This window comes from Equus caballus, chromosome 11 (genome assembly GCF_041296265.1).
Source record: "Equus caballus isolate H_3958 breed thoroughbred chromosome 11, TB-T2T, whole genome shotgun sequence".
Lineage (NCBI taxonomy): Eukaryota > Metazoa > Chordata > Mammalia > Perissodactyla > Equidae > Equus > Equus caballus.
Genome location: NC_091694.1, coordinates 13,040,586 through 13,064,779, shown reverse-complemented (window position 1 = coordinate 13,064,779; position 24,194 = coordinate 13,040,586). Strand labels below are relative to the sequence as shown.

Genomic DNA, 24,194 nt, shown 5'->3' with positions numbered 1-24,194 from the left:
AAGATTTTCATTGAAAATGAGTTAACCATTTATTGTAGATATTTTCATTATTGAAGCAGCTTCTCATCATTTAGCTTTATATTCCTGTTCCTAGCATCCTCATGTTACTTTTGCCATTACCATCACTTTTGGATTTTCTGGTTTCCAGTCAGGGAAATGTTGGTTTAGGCAGTGTTTGGTGAAAGTACGTCATGCATAAAATAGTTATCGCGTTTTAGAAAATGTTTTCTTCATAGCTAATGCGTTGACAATAATAATAGAGGTTCTCTTAGCCTGAACTAGTTATTCATCTGGTAGCACGGCCACTAGGTTATCTGATCAACTTTCCCTCTGAAAACAACTGGAAAGCTTAAAGGTTTTTTAAACGAACATCTTTTTGAGTGTATTTGTGAGCTGTTAAGTTAGTTAGGATACTCAGAGGTCAAAATCTAAATGAAAACAGAAACCCAGAGGTGTAAGCAGAACACTGAAGGCAGCTGTCACCTTGAGGACCTTTTCTAAAACTGAGCGAACTTGAACTTCAGTTTTTTGACTCTTATGGAGCCCAGGGAGAAAGACTAAAGTCTAGGGCCTGCCCATGGTGGGGAATCTATTAGGATACCACCACGCATAAAGCTAGGACACCAGAGGGCCATACCACAGTGTATGGGTGAATTAAAAACCAGGGAACTAGAAACAGGAAAATTACCTGTTTCAAACCTTAGCATTGAGTATGGGGAGTTGCCTCTGAAAATTCATTAACTAAAAGCCAGTTCTCATGAGGATCCGATGTCTGAATTCACAATCAGTTCAGGCTGAGAACTTATTTTAAAGTTATCCAGAGATGCCAAGAGCTCCAGGTGTCTATCAGAGTCACGTGATTGCTGGATAACCCAGTTTCGATTTTAACAGGTAAAGTTGAGAAATATGAGCTGACATTAAAAAAGAACAGCAACATAAAACAACGTGAGAAAAAACGAAGTGCTGTGAGCCAGCAGCTTCAGAAATTTCAACAGCACAATGAGACCTGCAAAGACCTGAGATACTGGAATTATCAGCCACAGAATAGAAAGTAGTCATATTTAATATATTATATATATTTAAAGATTTTAGAGGGATTTAAAATAGTAAAATAGCAAGGGAGTTTGAAAATTATCAAACATATTTGAAAAAGAATAACATTTCTAAAAATAAAAACAAAACAATTGAAATTAAGAAATTGCCTGGATTTGAGAGCAGATAGACACAGAATAAAATGTGCAGAATGTAGGAGAGATGAAAAGAGATGAAAAATATGAGAGGTTAAGTGAAATGGAAGAATAGAAAAGTTTAACTTGCATCTAAATGAGTTCCATGAAGAGTGGAGAGAGAGTGGAACAGAGACGTTAAATGAATAGGTTATGCCTGAGAATTTTGCAGTGCTTATCAAAGACAGATTCAGAGGAGTGACATGTCCCAATCAGACTAAATAAAGACGTGTCTACACTAAGAGAAATAAAAAAACCTTGAAGAACACAAAAGACACATAGAAGGTCCTAAAAGCAGCCAGAGAGATAAAAACAAATTATCTTCCAATGAATAACAGCTGACTTTTCAACAGCACCCATAAAAATATTTTCAGATTGGTAAAAACTAAGTGCTTGCTGCTAAACTTCTTTAAAAGAACGTAAAGAATGAACTTGGAGCTAAAGGAAAATGGTTGTATGGGAGGTCAGAGTTGCAAGAAGAAATAATGAAACAAGAGAGAGGTAAATAAGTGGATAGATTTAAGTGCCTACTAACCCAATAAAATAATTAGCAATATTGAGTTGAGAAAAACAAAATAAATTGAAAGTAACAACTGTAGCATATAAATATGGAAGACTGCAGCAGGACTTCGAATGTCCTAAGTTTCTCTTAGCGTTTAGGAGGATAGCAGAATAATTAACTTTGAATTTTGATAAGTGAAGCGTGGGTGTTGAGGCCTCTTACTGTTACCACTAAGGGACTATATAGTGTGTTACTTCCAAACCAGGAAGAAGAAAGTTGAAAGAAGAAAAAATTTATTCATTTAGAATAAAAGAAGGCAAAAAAAGGAAGAAATGAAATTTACAAAAGATAGCACAAAATAAGAGAAAAAATAAAGGCAAATATGTTAACATACAAACTAATGGACTAAATTGGACTAAAGGCTCCATTTAAGAGACAAAGATTGATTAGATTTTTAAAAGAAAATTCAAAATATATAAGCTATTTATAAGATGGATACCTAAAACTTGAGAATGCAAAAAGTTTAAAGTAAAAAAAATGGGTAAAAATATACTGAACAAAATGCTATCTACCCCTCAAAAGCTGCTACTAAAATCTGTTAATTCAGACAAAAGTGACTTTAAGGCAAAAATCAAGCCTAGATAAAAAGAGGATGAGGATCACTATTTGAAAACAAAAAGCCGATTAACTAAGATATAGAACTTACATGGACCTTAAAACCTCAAAATATGTAAAGGAAAATTTAGCAGAGCTACAAAGAGAAATAGACAAACCTCCCATTATAGTGGGAGATTTTAACACACATCTTTAAGTAATCAATAGCTCAAGTAAAGAAAGCAAGCAATTAGATATGGAAGATTTCAGCAACATAATAAACAAGTTTGGTCTAATGGATTTGTGTGGAACATAGCACCCAGCAACTGCAGAAAATGTAGAATACATATTTCTTAGCAATCATTCATGAAACTTTTAAAAAATTGGCTGTATAAGTGGCCATCAAGCAATTGCAAGGATTTTCAAAGAATTAATGTAATATAGACTACATTCTCTGGCCAAAATACAATTAGAAGTGAGTAACAAGAAGAGAAGCATTAAACTCCATGTCCTAAATTGATTGGTGTCCCCCTCAAAATTTCATATCCACCCAGAACCTGTGTGTGTCAACTTGGAAATAGGGTCTTTGCAGATGTAATAAAGTAAAAATTGGATCCTGCTGGATTAGAATGGGGCCTATATCCAAGATGACCAGTGTCCTTATAAAGAAGAGGGAAATTTGGACACAGAGACAACAGATGTAGAAAGAAAGCCATGTGAACATGGAGGCAGAGATTGGAGTGATGCCTCTGCAAACCAAGGCATGCCAAGGATCGCCTGCGGAGGCTAGGAGAGAGGCGTGGAACAGATCTCCAGAAATAATAATGGAAGTTAAAAAGTGTTTTGAACTAAATGATAATGAAAATACCATATATCTAAACCTGAGATATTAAACTTAAGGTATAGGTAGAGGGGTATTTATAGTCTTAAGTTTATAAATCAGAAAAGAAGAATGGATAAAAATAAAAGAGAGAAATATCCAAAATAAGAAATTATAAGAAGGAATATGAAATAAACCCAAGACTGTAGAATGAAGGACATAAAAATAAGAGCAGAAATCAATGAAATAAAAACAAAAATACAATAGGAAGTACTAGACAAATCTCATGAACATAGTATTGAGTATTTGAAAAAAGCGAGTTACAGAAGAATACATGTGATATTCCATTTACATAGATGTTTGAAATAAGAAGAACTAAATGTATATGGTAAAATGTTCTAGGTAGTGTTTAAATCTGAGCTAGGAGGGAATGGCATGGGATTGGAAAATGAGGGAAGGAAGGCAGGAAAGAAAGAAGGGAGGAAGGAGGGTAGGAAGAAAGGAGAAAAGAAAGGAGTGAACATTTTTTGTGCATTTGTTAGCCTTTTTCTTCTTTCATAACTTTCCTATTCATATCCTTTGCCCATTTTTCCATTTTTAAAAACAAGGTTATTGCTGACATGGAGGCCCAAGTGCACAGGTTGAGAGAAGAGCTGATTAATGTGAACTCACAGAGGAAACAGCAGCTGGTAGAGCTTGGTCTTCTTCGTGAAGAGGAGAAACAAAGGGCTGCAAGGGACCACGACACTGCTGTCAGCAAGCTGAAGGCTGAATCAGAGAAAATGAGAATAGAGCTGGAAAAGGCTCATGCTGCGGAGACAGAGATGACGTTGGAAAAGGTAAGCTATGCACCTGGGTCTTTTAGGGGCGGTTGAACCCATGTTTGAAATCCACTGCTGCCTTATGTTTAATCTCTAAAAGATGGTGGACATAGAATTGCTCTTCAAGTTTATAAACTATTCAAGTGAGCAGTTTAAGTATCTTGGTGTAATATCTAAATACCACTAAAATAATCTTGAGAGTTAGGTTTCCTAACTTTTCCCTTGACTTTCCTGGAAGGCATTGTATGGAATATCCCGTTCCACAGTAATTAAATACACATTGTGATAAAACAATGTTATAACATTGTCAAATATTATACTGGTTAGGAATACTTGGGCTGTGGCCCTAAGTTTTCTTAGGCTAAGACTAGGTTTTAGATCTTTCCTAGCTTGTCTAATAGTCATTTCTAGATTTTGCCATTTTTTGTAACAGTGTAACAAAAATGGTGACATTTTCCCAGATTGATATTTCAGAAAACGAAAAGTTTCTTTAGAATTATATATTTTTGAATTGTTAATGTAATGTTCACGCATTTTGGGTTGACTTATATTCCAGGTATAAGTGCAAGTATTCATTCTTTTGGTGTAAATATTTTAATCAGGTAGTCCATGTGAATTCCTATTAATCATGACAACTGCAAGTTGCCTCTTGAGCTCCTTAAAACCAGTCTATATCTTGGGATCAAGAAAGTCGAAAAGGGTAATTTAAGAATCGTCTAATTCTGTTTAATTTTTTCCACCTCTTCTTCTTCAAATGTTCAGGCTTCACAGAGCGTACAGCACCGTTCCAGGCACTACTCCCTTGATTTTTCAGGGACCGTGATCCTAAGGTGGTTACTTTCTAGAACCTAAATTTATCTGAGAGTCAGTTTTCAGCAGACTTTGCCCTTGGCAGCATAGCTCTGAACCCAGAAATAAATAGGGAAAAGGCTTTAACAAGGCAGAAGTGAGTCTGGCTTCTCAGAGGAACAGCAGGGTGGCCAGTGTGGCTGGAAATGATGACTGAGGAGGAGGAGGTGGTAATGAGGTCAGGGAAGAAACCTCAGGGGATGGACACAGGTCCTGTAGGTCTGAGTAGCTGTTGAAAGGGCTTTGCTTTGACTCTCTGTGAGTAGAAGAGGCTTAGTGGGTTTTGAGCAGGGAGTGACATGACCTGACTCACATTTGAGTGGAGTCTCTCTGACTGTGCATGCTGAGAATAGACTGCAATGAGGGGAAAGAAGGAAGTAGGGAGGCTAGTTAAACAGCTATTGCCAAGACGTGGAAGCAACCCATGTACCCATCAACTGATGAATGGATAAAGATATGGTATATATATATTCAATGGAATACTGCTCAGCCGTCAAAAAGGCAAAATTGTCCCATGTGCAACAATATTGATGGACCTTGAGTGTATTATATTAAGTGAAATAAGCCAGACAGAGAAAGATAAACACCGCATGATTTCACTCACGTGTGGAAGATAAACAAACACATGGACAAAGAGAACAGATTAGTGGTTACCAGAGAGGAAGGGAGTTGGGGAGGGCAAAAGGGGTAAAGGGGCACATATTTATATGATGATGGATAAAAATTAGACTATTGGTGGTGAGCGTGATACAGTCTATACAGAAACTGACAAATAATAATGTACACTTGAAATTACACAATGTTATAAAGCATTATGACCTCAATAAAATAAGTTTTTTTTAAAGGCTATTGCAGTAATTTAGACAAGATATAAGAGGCTTGGGCCTGGGCAGTAGCGGTGAAGGTAGTAAAGACTGATCAGATTCGGGCTATATTCTGAAGGTAGAGCTGACAGGATTTGCTGTTGGTTCAGATGTGGAGAGGGAGAGAGAAAGAGAGAAAAAGAGCTAGAGAGAGCACTGGAGCTAGCAGACAAGAGTGATTCCAAGGTGACCTGCTGGAACCAGTGAACAAATGGAGTTCCCCTTGCTGCAAGAAGACTATAAGAGCAACGAGTTGGGCCATTTGGGACATGTTCCAGTTGAGATGCCTTTTACACATCTGAGTGAAGATGTTAGAGATAATTCCATCAAAGCAGTACAAAGTAATAATGTTTTGATGCTAAAACATACAAAGGTCCAAGAATTAGGGAAATTCCCTTATACAGAATAGTTTTAGCCCTCTGACAATAGCAGATAAAAAAGGGACTGATGGAGAGTGACCGTGGTGTTGCACTTATCTTTTCTGGTAGCTCTTACATACCTCACCTTGGCTTCAGTCATCTCTGCCAACCGTTCAAAGTATTTCTAAGTAAGTGTTCTTAAATGGCGCAGATACCAGTGTACCTCAATTTAAGAAAATTAAACATATCAAAGCCAGACTTATACAGTTTAGGCTGTAATTTTCTTGCATTATATATTCACATTTCAAATGTTTCTTTTTAGTAGGAGATGAGCTTTTTTGAGTATAGATTTATTTGTGTTACTATTTGACAGGATACAGATAATAAAAAGTTAGTATTGGAAGCCATTGGTAATTCATTTAGCAAACATTTCTGGAAGATTTTCTATGTCTCAGAAAGGCATTATTGCAGGCACTGTGGGGATACAAGGAAAAAAGAAAAAAAGGCACTGTCCTCAAGGAGATTATAAAATAATAGTGACTGCAAGGCACACACATACGCAGATAAGAGTAATGCGAGATGGAGGGTGAACTGGGGAAAATGATATTCTGTTAAGGAAATCAGGGAAAATTAACTGGAAGAGATGTCACTTGAACTAGACATAAGTAATATGTAGGATGTTGACTAGTAGATATGCAAGATGTCATACTAAGCCAAAGGAATCAAGAAGCAGCAAGAGCAAACAAACCCTTTTACATGGCATAGATATTAATCAAGGAGCATGGTCAGTGATCAGGCTAATTGATAGCTAAGGATCACTAAAAGGTTCCAAAGCTGTGGTAAGTATTTTAGCTTCACTGGGTAAACAGTGAGAAGCTACTGAAGATTTTTAAGCAATGAAGTGTCAGATTCAAATGATTATTAAGAAAATCTTTCTATCAGTGTTGGCAAGATGCTATAGCAGTAGAAGTAATTGGCGAGACTAGATTAATCTAGGCAAGAGGTCCTTGAGGGCCCACTAGAGGTGAGTGACGGTGGTAAGAGGTTAGCAGTGACAGTGAGCCAGTGGAGAAGTGTTTGAGAATCATCTTGGGGATGGCATTGTGGGAATGTAGGAGAAGTTTCTGGTTTGGGGAGGAAGAAGAAGAATTCATTTATGAGCATGTTGAGTTTGAAGTGCCATCGCTAAACCCAGCTGTGGTGTTCACTTGCTACTGAGGGGCATTTGTAGGTAAAATAAGAGAAGGCAGGACTGGGAAAGACAGCTGTGGGAGTCACCCACAGAGAGGGCCTGTTCAAGAGAGAAATGCAGAAGGAAAACAAGCAACAGCTGTGAAGGAAGAACTTCATTCAGGAGGTTGGGGAGGAAACAGTCAAAGAAGGGTCATCAAGGTAAGAGGAATATGAGAAGAATGTATTTTCATGGAAATAAAGGAGGAGAATATTTGGAAAGGAGGATTGTCAAGAATGTGACAGAAAGTCAGGAAGGATGAGGGTGGAGGAAAGGTCACGAAATTTGAAACTGAGACGTCATTGATCTTGGCCAGCACTGAAAATGATAGTGTGGGCAGAAACACGGTTGCACAAGATAAATGAGAGAGTAGTGAGGAAGTGGAGATTAGTGAATACTCTATTGTTTTGGAAAATCTGATATTAAAAGGAAAGTGCAGTTCCAAAGAGGAACAGGAGCTAAGGAGAGTATATTTTCAGGCTGAAAATTTCTTGAAATACATGAGAAAAGACTAATGGAGAGGAAGAGCCTTAAAGATGCAAAGAACCATAGATAACTGATGGCTTATGATCTGAGAGAGGAGGATGTGAGTGAAATTGCCAGCACTGGCCCACCCTCATGCCTTGGCTTTGAGGATTCAGCCACATAAGACGTTGGTCTGTTCCTGGAACATGTATCTCTCTCTCCTGCCTCCAGGTCTTTACACCTGCCACCTCTCTGCCTGGAATGTTCTTCTCCATGATTTTCTTATGGCCATCCTCCTCCTCATCACTGTGCACTCCTCAGAGTGTCCTTCTGTGACCTCTCTATCTAAAGTCTTGCCTACCTCTACCCCCTTATTGTCCCTTTGTCTTCATAGCTCATCTCACTATCTGAAATCATTTTTTTATTTTTTCACTTATCTTCTTTTTCCTCCACTATAACCTAAGCTCCATTAGCAGGACTTTATCTATCTTGTTTATTTCTGTACTGCTAGTGCCTAGAAAACTTAGCATATGGTAGGTGCTTACCTGGCATTAATTAAGTGAATGAATGACGGGAGCCATGACTTCTGAGGAGGAAGGAAGGAAGAAGAGGCTTGGTAAAGATATAAATAAAGAAGTTCTTTGACAAGACTTGAGAAGAGCTTGTGTAAGATATCATCTATGTTTTTAGTAAAGGATCACAATAGTCTGCTCAGAGTGAGGAGTTTCGAGAAGAGTGAAACAGCCAGGCTTCAAGCTGAGCAGATGGCTGGAATGTAGCTGAAAGGAAGAGAGTGAAAAGGAATTTGCTCAGGTAGAATTGGAGTTCTGCGGGTAGAGGAGGGAGCATGGCAGCATGAGTCTGGAAGAATGGAATGCTCCTGAATTGAACTGAGAACACAAGTAATACAAGGAGATAGAAAAGGGGTTTTAGTGTAGTAATTTTAGCTGACATGTACACAAGTGCTGAGGATGTTAATGAGAATGCAGGGTCTTGGCAGGGGGAGAATCTGGGAAAGGACAAGAGAATTGAGTGGGCTAGTGTTTAGGACCATAAGTTTTGTTTTTGTCGAGTTATGGAAATAGTCAACCCCAAAATCCATATGCTATAGTACAAGTACTGGGCTGCTGATATGAAGAGTAATTTGTATTTCTGATTGATAAGTGTTTTTACTTAACTAGTAAAAGGAGTTTAGCATTTCAGAATGCAGTGAGGACCTGCACTGTCCCTTCCCTGAAGCAGTCCTTGTGAAATGATTATTTCTAAAGCTCCAGGATCATGTGTGGTGCCTCGTACAAAGTAGACATTCGTAAAGGTTAAGTGAGTGAATAAAAGAATGATGATGAACTGAGAAATTCAATATAGCCACTGTGAATGGTAATGTGAATAAATAAAAAATTATTGATGCATCCAAATTTGATTTCAACTCCTTATAAATACTTCGGGTAGGACAAGATATATCTTTATGTTCAAGTATTCCTTTGTTTTTTAGTGCTGTAATTTCTTCCATATTACTTAATAAGTTAAACATAGAGCATAAATATTTTTTCAGACACAGTTTTAATTTTTTTGTGCACAAATTAGTAGACATTTGAGTTCTTACTATAAAAGTTTGAATTAATACTAATAAGCCAGTACATAATTCTTTTACTAGAATGTTAATCTCATTGTGCGTGTTATTTGAATTCTTCTCACTGTATCTTTAATGTTTTATTACATTTAAATAAATCCAAAAGTTAAAATATTTGCTAGCAGTTCAAAATCTAGTCAGGATTCAGAGGTTTAGAAATGATTTTCTATCATTAAGTATAAAATCAAGCTTCAAAGAGGAGAGGAAAGTAACACTAGGATAATAAATAATCTAAATGCAACATTCCCTGTGGGCCTGGGTTGTTTCAGTAGCACTTACAATGTTAAGGTTATAAAAGAATTCCTAAGTCTGGATCCTACCTGAGGTTCTGTCAGCAGCGAGTGAGACCTAGATGATATCTTCAGTGTCTGAGTTAAGAGAAACATGAAATACCTCCACAAGGTCAAAATACTTGAAACGGAGAATCCGAAAGAGTCAATGATTGACATTTGCAAAGTGAAAGCTGCTTTTCTAGCCTTTTGAAAATCTTTTCAAACCAAATTGAAACGAGGTCCATAAAATATGAACCTTTGAAAAATTAAAGAGCATTAGTAAGTGATGGTAGTGGGTAGTTTTCAGAAGTTAGATTAAAACTTTTGTCTTTAAAATTTACCATTGTTTCAAAGATCTGTTCAGCTATTTTAAAAATAACTTTTCTTGAAATAGACCTTTTAGAAAATGTGGAAAATAGAGACGTGTAAAATTTCCTGTTACTACTATCACCCAGATGTAACTAATAGTAATAATTTAGTGTGTATGTAAAATAGCTATGTTAACTTAGCTGACTGAGATCATACTAAAGAGACAGTTGTCTTGCTTTTTTTAAAAGTTGTGCTAAGAATATGCCAAAGTCATTAGAAATTCTTTGAAAATAGTTTTCATTATTTCATGATATTCCATTTTTACGGATGTAGCATAGTTTATTGTGGTATTCCTTTATTTTTAAACATTTAGCTTTTTAAAAAAAAAAAAAATGTCTAACTTGATGCAGAGATTAACATCTTCATAGGTAAATTTTTGTCAACATTCCCATTTCTTCCCCATAGGTTAAGATCTTAGTAGAATTATAGGAACAAATTACTTTTTAGAAAGGTTGTACTAATTTATATTTTCCTCAAAAGAATATCTGTTTTATCTAGCCAGTCCTTAGTATAATTAATACTTTCTCTTTAATTTTTGGTATTTTTTTGGTGAACAACATTTGTTTTTAATTGGCATTTTTAAGAGTGAGATTGAACATGTATAATGGATTTGTTACTCGTAGTTCATTCTTTGGGGATTGCCTGTTCAAATCCTTTGTCAGTTTCTCTCCCATTAGTGTCCTAGTGTTTTTTTCATCACCTTATATAAATTTGTTTTATATTTAGGATGATAAAACTCTTATCTTTGTGACAAATATTTTTGGTATTTGCCTTTTAATTTTATGATACACAAAAAATTTATTTATATTTCATGTAACCTGTCCATCTTTTCCTTTGTGAATTCTTCATTATAAGTAGTTGTTTTACGCTTCACAATTTGATATTTAGATATATATGAACACATCAAACATTCTCCACACTGTGCTCTACTAAGTAAAAACCGCTTATGAAATTGACATAGCATTTACCAGCTTGGGTTCCTGGTCTATAATTTTAATGGTATCTGAAGGATTATACTGGAATTCTGCCAGCCTGAAGTCATTAAAAGGCTTTGAGCAACAATTCAGCATCTTTTTCAAATTTAAGAAAAGCTCCATATGGCATAATTATTCAAAGCTAAGGTCATAGAAACTACTTAGACCTTTGAAATTTATAATTAAAGGATTAATATTAACTTATGAAGACATTGTCATTTTGGCTTAAAATGGATTTCTAATCTCAATTCTGTTCTTTTTTCTTTGATCTTTTTTCTTACTTTTTCCTTTGCTAAAAATATGAAGTATCATATCCTTAAAATTTTAAATATTATCCTCAAACAGTTCAGATTTATAAAAATTGATTGGCAAACAACATCCAGTATAATTTTTACAACATTCTACAATGTTGATGAACTTCAAGTTGGCACTTTCCTCTGGGTGTATAAACCACAGCTTAATATAATGGACTATACTGATGCCTTTAAACATAACAGTAAATTAATTTATGAAAGAAAAAACATGCATAAATGACAACTTAGAAAACTTTGAGTGTGAACATAATTGGAATGTGATGAATTGGTATTCATTTATATTAAGGTTTAGAATTTTAAAGTATCTTCAAATAACTTCAATTGTAAACCTTCTCTGAATGGTGAAAGGGGCTATGTCTTGTCTTATATAAAAACCAGGACTTTTTTTTGTCATTTTGACAATATATACAAATCAGTCCAAACCAAATATTTTACTTACATCAGTTTGTGCATCTCCTTGTGTAACAAGAGGAATTGTTTGTTCCCTAGTCTCTCAGTTTTATACCAGTCTCCAGCTCTCTCCTACTTTTTCTGGTTCTGATGTGAGGCACCTGTTTCACAGTGATTCCACTAAATAAATACTGGAATAATGCCTGGAGTGTTTACTTATTAAACAAAAAGAGCAGAGTATCTATCATCATTCCTGCTTGAATATTTACACTGTCGAGGTTTTGCCATTCTTACCTGAGTGGAACTGCAAAGCTTAGTGCTGATGTGGAGTCAGGGATGTAGATGGCAGTGGGCTGCTCCCTGCTGAAAGGCTTTCTCTGTTTCTTCTGCTGTTTCTTCCTCTACCTCTGCTGCATTTAAAGAGCACTCCTATTTTCTAACAATCTGGGAGAGCAAATAATAGCTTAACTTCCAACTGTAGTTTTCCTGAGCTGGAGAACTATGTTTTACTTGGAGAAAATGAAAAGGCAGTATATTTTATGTTAAGATTATTTGAAAATAAAATCTAGAATTATAAATGAATCATTGTTTATATTAAACGTTTAAAATTTACAAGATTAGTCCTCCCTGTCATTCTCTAGCCTAACCTCTAATATTCTAATCACACCACTATAAATGGAAGTTCTGCCATTTACCAGAACTTGTTGATTTTATCCATTTGGACTTTCTTAAATGAAAACATTTCTAACTAGAATAAAGGAAAAATCTCTTAGGTCAGTGCAACAAAAGATGGTAATTTGACTTTAGAATTTATTGAAAATGGAACAGTTCATTTGCCATCTTCAGAGACTGAGATCCAAACTGAGAGAGTGGAGAGCAAGAGGAGCAGGTATTTGTGCCCAAAGGCATTTGTGTGTGTATTCCTTTTGGTTTTGTGGGGTTTTCTGGTGTGCGTGTGTATGTGTTTAAGATTGCTGCTGAGAATTGTACAGTTCTTTTAGTCCTTTTGGTTTTATGGCCAAATCTACAGGAGTCTTATTGGACAGTGCATCTTTTTTTCATAACACTGAAAAAGTAAAGTGAAAAAAAATGTATTTCATTAATATCTTCATTAATGATGAAATGATTACAAATAATGAAGGAAATAATTTATGGCACTATCCTGATGATTTACCATAAATAGAATGCCTATGCATTCCAGCTTGCCCAGGAAAGTCCTAGTTTGCATCTGTTGTCCCAGAATCCTGTATGATTCAGTATTTCCCCCACTTCTTTCACTCTCAAGCATGTTCCAGCTTGCATGCTAAGTTATATGTGAGGATACTCTTTATGTTTAGGAGGCATCTTTTCTCCTTATATGTCCTATGACTTAATTATGGAACGTTTTAATACTGACTGCATACATTTTAAATGAGGGCCCTTTTGACAGTAATACTGAACTTAGGTTATAGATAACTAGACTGTAATTGTTTTAATATTACAACTAGCCTTTACTGATGCTTTTTTTATACCACACCAACATTTCAGTAGCGTTTAATGCACTTAAACAAAAGCATTTTCCATTTATTAGGAGGCTCAAGGAAGTTGGAGAAAAGGGGCAAAGCCTCTCTATCCACATTTTTGCTTCCTTTGTTGAGAGACTTTCTGTGAGGGGAGGGCAGAGGGTAAACAATGAGCTTTAGGTGTTGTGTATTGAGTAGCTGAGGTTGCAAAGGGGTCAGATGTCAGAGTATAGTGGAAGAGCTCTGGGCTGAGAGTCAAGTCTCGTTCTAACCATTGTTCATGTTGGAAGCAATTATTCCCTGTGGAAAGGGATTTCCTGGTTCAATATTGTGATGATTAAATAAATTAATAATTGAAAGTGGTCAATTAATTTAACTAAATTGAATGCATTATAGGACACAGTAAAAAAAAAAAGAGAGAGAAAATACATGACCAGAAAAAGTGCATTTTTCTTAAATAAACCTCTTCATTCTCACAAGTAATCAAGGAAATAATAATTAAGACAAGATATTACTTTTCATATATTGAGTAAGCAAATTATTTTAAAAAATACCAAGCATCATTTTTAATTAATAATACCAAACACTAAGTGCAGTGAATAAATACTCTAAAATGCTGTTAGTGGGATTGTAAATTGGTACCACCTTCCTGAAAGCCTTTGGTAGTCTAGGTTATAGACTTTTATAATATCCATTTCTTTTGACTTAGTAATCTGTTCCTTGGTTAGCATAATATCAATACCAAAACCCAAAAAACGTATCCCTTTAAAAACAGAATAATCTCACTAGTGAATATTGTAAAAAAATGCAAATAAATATTATGCAAAAGAATCCACTAGCCTATTTAAAACATTGTACAGCATGACCACATGGGTTTTATTCCAGGAATACAAAGATGGTTTGGTATTAGGAATGCTATGATTATATTATTATTATGGGTGGTCTTCTCCACATTCATCAGGGTAAGCCTAAGATGCTGTAAGAAAGAGCCCCAAAACACAGTGGATAAATGAGATCTGGAGCTAATTTTTCCCTTGCTTAACAGTCCAGAGGTATTAGGGTGGCCCAAGGGTGGGAGCAAATGGTTCTGTTCCACAAGGTCATTTAGGAACCCAGGCTAGCTGGCGGGCTGGTCTATCATCTTCAACATGGAGCTACCATCTCTGCATTAAGGGCTCCTATTCCAGTTGTTACCATTTTCCAACCAGCAGGAAGGGGGAAAAAGAAAATGAGGATGACAAATAATTTCCTTTTCAGGAAGTGCTATGGCAGTTGTACATATCATTCTCACTCACATTCCACCAGAGAAATCTTAGTCCTAGGGCCATACTTGGAGAAGCAGGGACTTGTTAGCATGTACAGCACTAAAATTTGGGGAGAGATTATTATTTAAAAGAAGAAGAAGAACGGATGCTGAAGGACAGTTAGCGGCAATGGCACACTCTTAATGCTTTCAGCATTTGGTGCCTATTTTGTATATAGAGGTCCTAAGACGCCTGATATATCAGTGAACCAAATAGGCAGACATTCCTGTCTCCTCAGAGCTCACATTCTAGCAGGAGAGACAGACCATAGAAGTGAACATGCAACAGAAGTAACTTACAAATAATTTTTTAAAGTTTCTAGGTGCTATTCAATAATAAATGATAGAGATGATTAAGGGAGACTCCGGAGTACCAGAGTTGGGACCATTTAAATAGTGTGGTCAGGGTTGGCCTCATTGAGAAGATCAACAAAGGAGTTGAATTAGCCATGTGGATATTTAAAGGAAGAAATTTCTCATAGAGCAAACAGCCAGTGCAAAGATCCCAAGGCAAGAGCATGGCTGTCATGGTTAAGGAGCAGCAGGGAAGCCAGTGTGGAGAGAGCAGAGTACACACAGGAGAAAGAGTAGGAGATGAAGTTTGAGGGATCTCAAGGGTCCTGATCATGTAGGGTATTTGAGGCTGTTCTAAGGACTGGCTTTAACTCTGAGTAATGGGAGAAGATTAGGGTATCGTGCCAAGGAGTAATGTGATCTGACTTAGACTTGAAAAGATCGTTCTAGTTGTGTGAGAACAAAAGCGGGAAACCAATTAGAAAGGCAGGGCAGTAATCTAAGTGAGACATGATCGGGGCCTAGAACAGAGGGCACTAGTGGAGGTGGTAAGCTTCTGGATACGTTTTCAAGTTGGAGCCAACACAACCTCTCAGGGATTTGATATAGGATGTGAGACTAAGAAAAAATGAGCCATAAATAAGCTTATACACAGAGAAGAAAAAAAGGAACTACGCTAGTTCATTTCTTTGTAGGATGAGATTATATGTGATTTTTAAATTGCATTGTTCAGTTTTTTGGAAATGTTCTATATTATAAACACTTTGTAAGCTGAACAGCGATTTACAAAAGTCACCATCTATCTATATTGTTGCCATACTCCTATGCTGTAGGACATCTTCAACCTGTTTCCCCTTTCTGCCCCTGGGAGACTGGAGTCACAAAGAAAAGGATGTGCTGGCTCTCTAGCCCTGGCATCAGAAACTGAGCAGTGTGATTGTGATGTCACTAGATCTTCTTGTCTGGGCAGGGGGGCTGTGCCCTCATTAGCATCAAAGAAAAGCAGAAGCTTGGCCTGTCCTGTCCGGAGAGCCCTCATCTTAATGGGGTCCAAAGGAAATGTGGTCTTCTCTGACTGTAGACTACTCATCTCCCCAGGAAAGCCAAGTCTGGGTCTAATAGGGATGAAGGGAGAAAATGGTAATGCTCCTGAGAAAGAGCAGGCTGGTAGTCTGAGGCCCCTGAGGGACACAGGACCATCTGGCCTCAAAGAGAAGAAGGTAAGACTGAGATACCCTCTGTCTTATTGCTGGGTTGGGTTAGGCACTGGCAATGTAAACATAACTGCTCCCCTCAAAGAGATTTATTTTAATGGGACAGGAATAATGGAACAGACAAAACTGTGATTACCTTTAACTGAAATCAGAACCATTGTCTAAATCTGTTGGACAGCAGGCCCTGGTAAACACCCAGGAAAATGTCTGGAGGTCTGTGGGAGAGGGGTAGAATCAAGCGGAACCTTCTGGGCAAGGTAGATTGTGAACTAATGGCGTTTCCCTCTGTTGCTCAAAATCTTACAAAGCACTATTGCCCACAGCAAAGTGAGGTTGCCACAGTTTCTTAGCTTTCTGGCCAGGGATTTGCATAATCCTGTTTCTCCTCATTTAACTTTCCTTTTTTCCTCTTATTCATTTTAATTAATTAAATCTTTTAGCGTACAGTTCAGTGGCTTATTTAAATTGTTGTGCAACCGTCACTACCATCCATCTCCAGAACTCCTTTCATCTTGCAAAACCGAAATTGTACCCATTAAACACTGACTCTCTGTCTCCCCGTATTCCCCAGCCCCTGCCAACCACCATTCTGCTTTCTGTCTCTGTGCATTTGACTGCTCTAGGGATCTCCTATGAGTGGAATCATATGTATTTGTTCTTTTGTGACTAGCTTATTTCACTTAGCATGATGTCTTCAAGGTTTGTCGATGTGGTAGCATGTGTCAGAATTTCCTTTTTCATAAAAGGCTGAATAATATTCCATTGTGTGTGTATACCACATTTTGTTTATCCATTCATCCCACCAGTGGACACTTGGGTTACTTCCACTTTTTGGCTATTGTGAATAATGCTGCTATGAACATGGAGGTACAAATATCTATTTGAGTTCCTGCTTTCAGTTGTTTTGGATATATACCCAGAAGAGGAATTGCTGGATCATATGGTAATTCTATTTTTACTTTTTTCAGGAACCTGCCATACTGTCTTCCATTGCAGCTGCACCATTTTACATTCCTACCAGCAGTGCACAAGGGTTCCAATTTCTCTATATCATCCCCAACGCTTGTTGCTTTGGGTTTCTTTGTTTTGTTTTTATAATAGTCATCCAAATGAGTATGAAGTCTCTTCTTCTACCTCTCTTAACTGTCTCCCCGATCACAGACATGGTCTGTGCTGTGCTTACCTGAGATGACTCCCTTTTCCAAAAATAGGCTGCAAAGCTTCTCCCTTCATGGCTTCACACATGTTGTTCCCTCTGCCTGGAAGACCTGGTGAACTCATCATCCTCATTCAAACATGTTACTGTCCCTATTTTCCTGCTTCCTACACCAACTCAGAAGAAATTGCTCTCTTTCCTGTACTTCCGTAACTCTTCATTCATTTCTGTCTTCTTAAAACATTTTATCAAACTACAATTTACATATAGATTATGTATAATCCTGCAAACTTTGACAAACCATCACCACTATCAAGATAAAGACCTGTTCCATCACCTCAAATATTCCTCCAGACCCTTTGTTGTCAACCCGTTTCCTTCTCCTTGCCCCAACTCCTGGTAACTGTGCGTCTGTTTTCTGTGTCTGTAGATTTGCCTTTTCTGGAATGTCAGATAAATGAATCATTCAGTGTACAGCCTTTAGAGTCTAGTTTGTTTCCCTTAGCATAATGCATTTGAGATTCATCCACGTTGTGTGTGTAGCAGTAGCTCGATCTTTTTAATTGCTAACAATATTTCATTGCATAGATGTACCAAACTTTGTTTATCCACTTTCTAGTTGAAAAATATTTGAGTTATTAAAGATTCACATAAAGGCTTTTGTGTAAACATATATTTTTTATTTCATTTGGTTAAATAGCAAGGAGTGGGATTGCTGAGTTGTGTGTTAAATATATTTTTTAACTTTATTGGAAACTGTCCAACTGCTTTCTAAAGTGGCTGAATCATTTTGTATTCCCATCAGCAATGTGTGAGAGTTCCAGTTGCTCTGCATCCTCTCCAGCACTTGATATTATTGAGTTTGTAACATTATTTTAGCCACCCTAATAGGTGTATCTCATTGTATGTGTATTTCCCTAATAACTAATAATATTGAGCATCTTTTCACATATGTTGTCATCTGAATATCTTCCTTGGTAAAATGTCTATTTAAATGTTTTCCAATTTTATATTGTTTATTTTCTTATTATTAAATTTCGGGAGTTCTTCATATATTCTGAATACAAGTCCTTTATAAGATATATGATTTACAAATCACATATGATATGATGACTGTATAACCAAATGATTACATATGTGATGACTTTTCACAGTCAATGGCTTAAGTTTTCATTCTTTTAACAGTGTCTCTCAAAGAGCAAAGGTTCTTAATTTTTTTATTTTTTTGGCATTGAAGTGCCGCCCTTTTTTTTTTTTTCTGCTTTATTTCCCCAAACCCCCCCGTACACAGTTGTATATCTTAGTTGCAGGTCCTTCTAGTTGTGGGATATAGGACACTGCCTCAACGTGGCCTGATGAGCGGTGCCATGTCCGCGCCCAGGATCCAAACCCTGGGCCGCCGCAGTGAAGCGCGCGAACTTAACCACTCAGCCACAGAGCCGGCCCCAAGGTTCTTAATTTTTATGAAATCCAGTTTATCAGTTTTTTCTTTTATAGATCATGCTTTTGGTGTCATATCTAAGACATATTTGCCTAACCTAAGGTCACAAAGGTTTTCTTCTAAAAGTTTTATAGTGTTAAGTTTTATATTTAGGTCTGTGGTCCATTTTGAGTCAATTTTTGTGAATAGTGCAAGGTATAGATTAAGATTCAATTGTTTCAGCACTATTTGTTGAGAAGACTATCCTTTCTCCATTGAATTGCTTTTGCAGCTTCGTTGAAAATCAGTTGAGCATATATGTGTGGTATACTACTGGGGTGTTTAATTTTGTTCCATTGGTGTTTACAGTCTTGTTGCATGGTGACATTTTGATCAACAACAGACTGCATATACGGTGGTGGTGCCATAAGATTAGTCCCATATAGCCTAGGTGTGTAGTAGGCTATACCATGTAGGTTTGTGTTAAGTACTATAGGGGAGGAAGAAATTTTCTTCTGCCCTTCTAGATTTTTCTGACTGGTCTAAGAATTAAATTAACACGAGACAGATTAACAGGAGAAAAACAAACAAGTTGGATAACATGTATACGTGAGAGAAACCCAGGAAACCAAGTAACTTGCTAAAATGACTGAAGCTCTCACCTTAAATGTCTTCCTCAGCTAAAGACAAAAGAAGATGCGGGGGGTGGGGAGAGTCAGGGACTTCAAAGGGAAGGAAGGCAATTCACAGGTAGGTGAAAATGAGCAAACATTTGGAAAACAAGTGTTTGGTCACAGAAACAGAAGAACACAGAGGGAAGCCCAGCAAAGAGGCTTTTCTAGGTTCCTCCCTGTGTATTACCTAGTTCATGTTATGCTAAGTGATAACTCACTTCCCAAGACAAGTTTTTTAATGTGAATTCTTTTAGGCAGTTTACAGGAAGGTAACAAGAAAAACTTTCTGAGGCTTTTGTTTCTTAAAAATAATCAGCCTAAACTAATCGTCATGGTAAAGAGACACATTTTGGGGTGGCACATTTTCTTGTTCTTCAGTACACTCTGTGATGTTCGCATGACAGTGAAATCACCTAACAACTTACTTCTCAGAACAGATCCCCATGTTCAGCGATGCATGACTGTATGTCTTTCCTTTTCCAGTCCCTCACTGCCTTGATTACGATAGCTTTTATAGTCTTGGAGACAGGTAGTATGAGGTGTCCAACTTTGTTCTTTTTCAAAATGGTTTTGCCTGTCATAGTTCTTTTGCTCTTAGAATCAACGTAATGAAATCTACACAAAATCCTGCTGGGATATTTTTTTGAATTGCATCAAATCTACTCAGTTTGGAGAGAATTGAATCTTAATGATATTGAGTCTTCCAGTTCATGAATATAAACTATCTTGCTATTTGTTTAGGCTTTCTTTAATTTCTTTCGACAGTGTTTATAGTTCTGAGCATATAGATGTTGTGTTTATTTTGTTAGATTTATACCTAATCATTTCGTGTTTTTAACTTCCATTCCCAATTGTTTGTTGCTAATATATAGAAATACAATAGATTTCTGCATATTGATCTCGTATCCCATGACCTCTCTAAATTCACCTATTCTAGTCACTTTTTTTGTAGATTCTTTGAGATTTCTACATACTTTCAGACAAATACCTGATATTTAACAGTTTTCCTCATGGGAGATTAATTTAATGAAGCAGCATATATAAGCATATTTTATTTCATACAGTAGTGTATTTTATTATTAGACAGGTGAATTTTGGAAAATGACTTCTCAAAACAAACCTAACATATGAAGAATCAAATGGGATCACACCAATAGAAGAAAATGTGTATAGGTTATGGAAGCAAGATTTTAATTTTCCAGTTTCTTTTGTTGTGTCCTATGACATATACATGATTTTTTAAAATAACAATAATATACACAGATATATGATAGGCGAAGTGATAGATATTTTGAAATATCTCTTTTTAATATACAGGTTATTCTTGGTCTCGATTCTCCATATTAATCATTCTTTTTCAAAATCAAAATGAGGGGCCAGCCCCCTGGCGTAGTGGTTAAGTTCAGCACACTCCTCTTCGGTGGCCTAGGTTTGCGGGTTCAGATCCCAGGTGCAGACCTACACCACTCATCAGCCATGCTATGGCGGCAACGCACATATAAAGTGGAGGAAGATTGGCACAGATGTTAGTTCAGGGCTAATCTTCCTCAGGGGGAAAAAATGATTTTAAAATGTTTTTAAATAATATAGTTTATGCATATATTCTACATAATACATTGGATTAAAAGCCTCTACTACTTAAATATTACAAAAGTTTTGCAAATACAACAATATGGAAATCAGGCCCAAAATGTATTTCTCCTACATACATATTAAAAAATTGGTGAAAAAAAAGAACCATTGTTTTTGATATGTCATTCTTAGTGAATGAATGACCTTTTTTAAAAACAATATTACCTTGATAGTTGAGAAGTTTTTTTAAAGTATTAGAATTCCCAAATTTTGTAGAAAAATCTCTTTAATTCCCATGTTTTAAATTATATTCTCCTTAAAAATATTTTATTTCTTTTAATTGATTTATTCCACCCTTAGAATATATTTTGAACTTTGTATTTGATTCGTAACCACTTCTCTCTCTCTATATATGTATAACCATCTCTCTCTCTATATATATGTACACCAAAAAAAGTTACTAATGTGTATATACGTACACATACATATAGCCACAATTTAGAGTGTGCTAATCAGTTTCAGTGATAGTGTGGGCTGTATTATTGCACTTTCAGCTAAAATACTAGTTAACCAGCCAGGTGTAGAGTACTGTCTAATTTTTATATTTTTCAGAATGTATTACAAATTATTATTGGAAAAAAGAAAAGCTTCATTTTTAAGTGTGTGCAGATGTGAATTTTGGCTAACAGAACTGTTTTTAATATTCATCTATGGTATTTTCTTGGCAAAGAAAATGGACATTTGTTCCCACTGCATGAATTTAACAGATCAGTAGACATCCTAGGAATACTCTAAGGAAGCAACCCTGGGTCATGGAAAATATCTCATAAAACATCGGTATCTTTGAATCTAATTCGTGACAGTTGCTTACGTTATTATACATTTCATATTATTATCAAATGAGGAATTTAACAGATTTTTAAATGAGCTTTTAAAAATGTGTAATTTAGACCTATATTTCTATTATGTTGCAATTCTAATGTGGATTATAGTGTTTATTCAGCCCAGATTACTTTATTAAATTGAAGGAAATATCATACATTTTAGAGACTTCCTGAGAACAAGAAATTATTAGAGTTGCCATACTTAGATCATATCTAATGGTTCATTTAGTCCTATATTTGGTGTCTCATAACACAAAGAGGGAATAAACGGGTGCTGTGAACTTCCAAATCTCTAGTTTCCTTAATAATTTGTGGGTGAATGAATCAACATATATTTAACAAGCATTTATTGTGTACTTAGCTCAGGGCTGATCACAAAAAGGAATGTAACTTTGTCCCTGCTTTCTGGAAGCTTTTATTATTGTGATGATAATGAGAAGTACAAGCATAAGAGAACTTCAAAAACGTTTTAACTATGCATAATAAAATTTTAGATTAGGGTACAATGCTGGGAAATCTGACAAGGTCTGTAGTAATCAGAGGCTGTTTTATGGAGGAGGTGGTCCTTGAAGTACAATATTTGAATTGGCACTAGATAGGAAGAATTTTCGGAGGCAGTCCAAGGGGATAAAATGAGAAGCTAAGAGCTTAGGACAAATTGGGGGAATGTCAAACAGTAATAATGAAAACCCTACTTATAAAAAAGATAGAAGCTGACTTTTTAAAATGTTTTATTTTTAAACTTTTTATTTACACTTGTTGAAAAGTAGCAAAAATAGTACAGAGAATTTCCATGCAGCCTTCACTCAGCTTCCCCCCATGTCAACATCTTATTTATCCATTGTACAATCACTGAAACCAGGAAATTAACGTTGGTAAAATGCTTTACATTTACATTGGTAAATAACTGCAGACCTTCTTTGAATTTCACCAGTTTTTCCACTAATGTTCTTTTTCTGTTGTTCCAGGATCCAGTCCAGGATCTCACATTACATTTAGTTGTCAATCTTTGAATCTCCTCCAATCTGTGACAGTTCCTCAGTCTTTCCTTGTCTTTCATAACCTTGACACTTCTGAATGGTACTAGTTATTTTGTAGAATGTTTCTTACTTTGGGTTTGTCTAATGTTTTTTCATGATTAGATTGAGGTTATACATTTTTGATGAGAATACTACAGAAGTGTTATTGTGCCTTTCTCAAGTGTGTTATATCAAGGGTAACTGATATGGAAATATCTTATTGCTGGTGACATTAACCTTGATCACTCTGTTAAGGTAGTATCCACCAGGTTTCTCTGCTATAAAGTTGTTTTTTTCCCCTTTGTAATATGTAGAATATTTTGAGGAGAGACTTTGAGACTTGCAAATATCCTGTTTCTCCTTAGACTTTCATTCACTAATTTTACCACCCATTGGTGAATCTTTCCTGCACATTATTACTATTTTTACTCATAGTTCCTTTGAAGTTTTGGCATTTTCTGGCTTTAACTTGTGCTGGGGATGTGGTTTTTTTTTTTTTTTTTTTAAATCTTTAGGAAGAAAATACTGGAAGTCAAAGGTGACTTTTTAAATGCAAATATTTTTGGAGTAAGGAATCAAATCCAGGGGAAAATAAAAGAAAAAATAAGATGAAGCTGGAGGTAAAGTTTGTGAAAAACAATGCCGTGATATGAGAGTTTGTATACCTCCTAGAGAGGGATTTCAATTTGACTCTATATGTTTCAGGAGCAAATGTAAAGAGAGCATCGCAATTAGAACAAGATTCAGTGCAATAAAATTTTAAAAGTCGCTAGTTCAAATTCCTGGAATTGAAGTCTTCAGAGACTAATTTACTAGGATTTCTCATGAAGAAGGCAGTATGTAATGTGGTTAACATCCTCAACAACATTCTCCCAGAACATAACATTTTTATAGGGTATTTTGTTAGAATGGAGGTGTAGTTTTTGACTTTAGCTTTTCTATAAATAGAATGACTATTAGAGTAAGATGTAATGTATTAGAAGTCAATCTGAGCTCCAGAAGTCTTTAAGAACTCACAAACTGTTATAAGGTTTGTGAAATTATTTTGGGATCGAACAAATTAATGACCAGATAATACTTACTTGAACAAAAATTGAATCCCTGCTATTCGAAGGCTACTGTGCTAAATAACAAAACCTTACTATAATAGTATTTTCTCTGGAGTAGAGGTTATTTGGTCTCAAACCACATAAAAGTGATTAATAGGGATGTCCCCAAATAACCTTTTTATAAGATAGTCCCACAGTATTAACCTTGAGGAGAAAGTTAACAAAATTGAGGTTTGCCAAACATTTGCCTTATTTGTTGTAATTCTTGAGAGATTTTTTACTTCAAATTTTGCTTCTGATGATAATTTAATCCACTGGAACAGAACATTAGCGTCTGAAGCTCTGCATTACTTTGCAAATTGCTACATCACCAGTTTAATTCAGTTGAATTTCATATTGAAGTTAAGCATTTATTGAATGCCTACAAT

The 24,194-nt window shown here is 36.0% G+C and overlaps 1 protein-coding gene and 1 long non-coding RNA gene across 18 annotated transcripts in view; one reads left to right on the top strand and one right to left on the bottom strand.

The window, feature by feature from the left end:
• Positions 1 to 12,088, bottom strand: part of LOC138916221 (uncharacterized) — a 41,696-nt gene extending 29,608 nt beyond the window's left edge. Inside the window, exon 1 of the long non-coding RNA XR_011423157.1 lies at positions 11,974 to 12,088. This is a non-coding gene — a long non-coding RNA (uncharacterized lncRNA). The remainder of the gene's footprint in view (positions 1 to 11,973) is intronic.
• CEP112 (centrosomal protein 112) overlaps positions 1 to 24,194 on the top strand; it is a 452,281-nt gene that overhangs the window by 278,820 nt on the left and 149,267 nt on the right. For all 17 annotated transcript variants that reach the window (XM_070227014.1, XM_070227013.1, XM_070227007.1 and 14 more), the window contains one exon: positions 3,751 to 3,981. In XM_070227014.1, the coding sequence (XP_070083115.1) occupies positions 3,751 to 3,981 (231 nt within the window). The remainder of the gene's footprint in view (positions 1 to 3,750; positions 3,982 to 24,194) is intronic.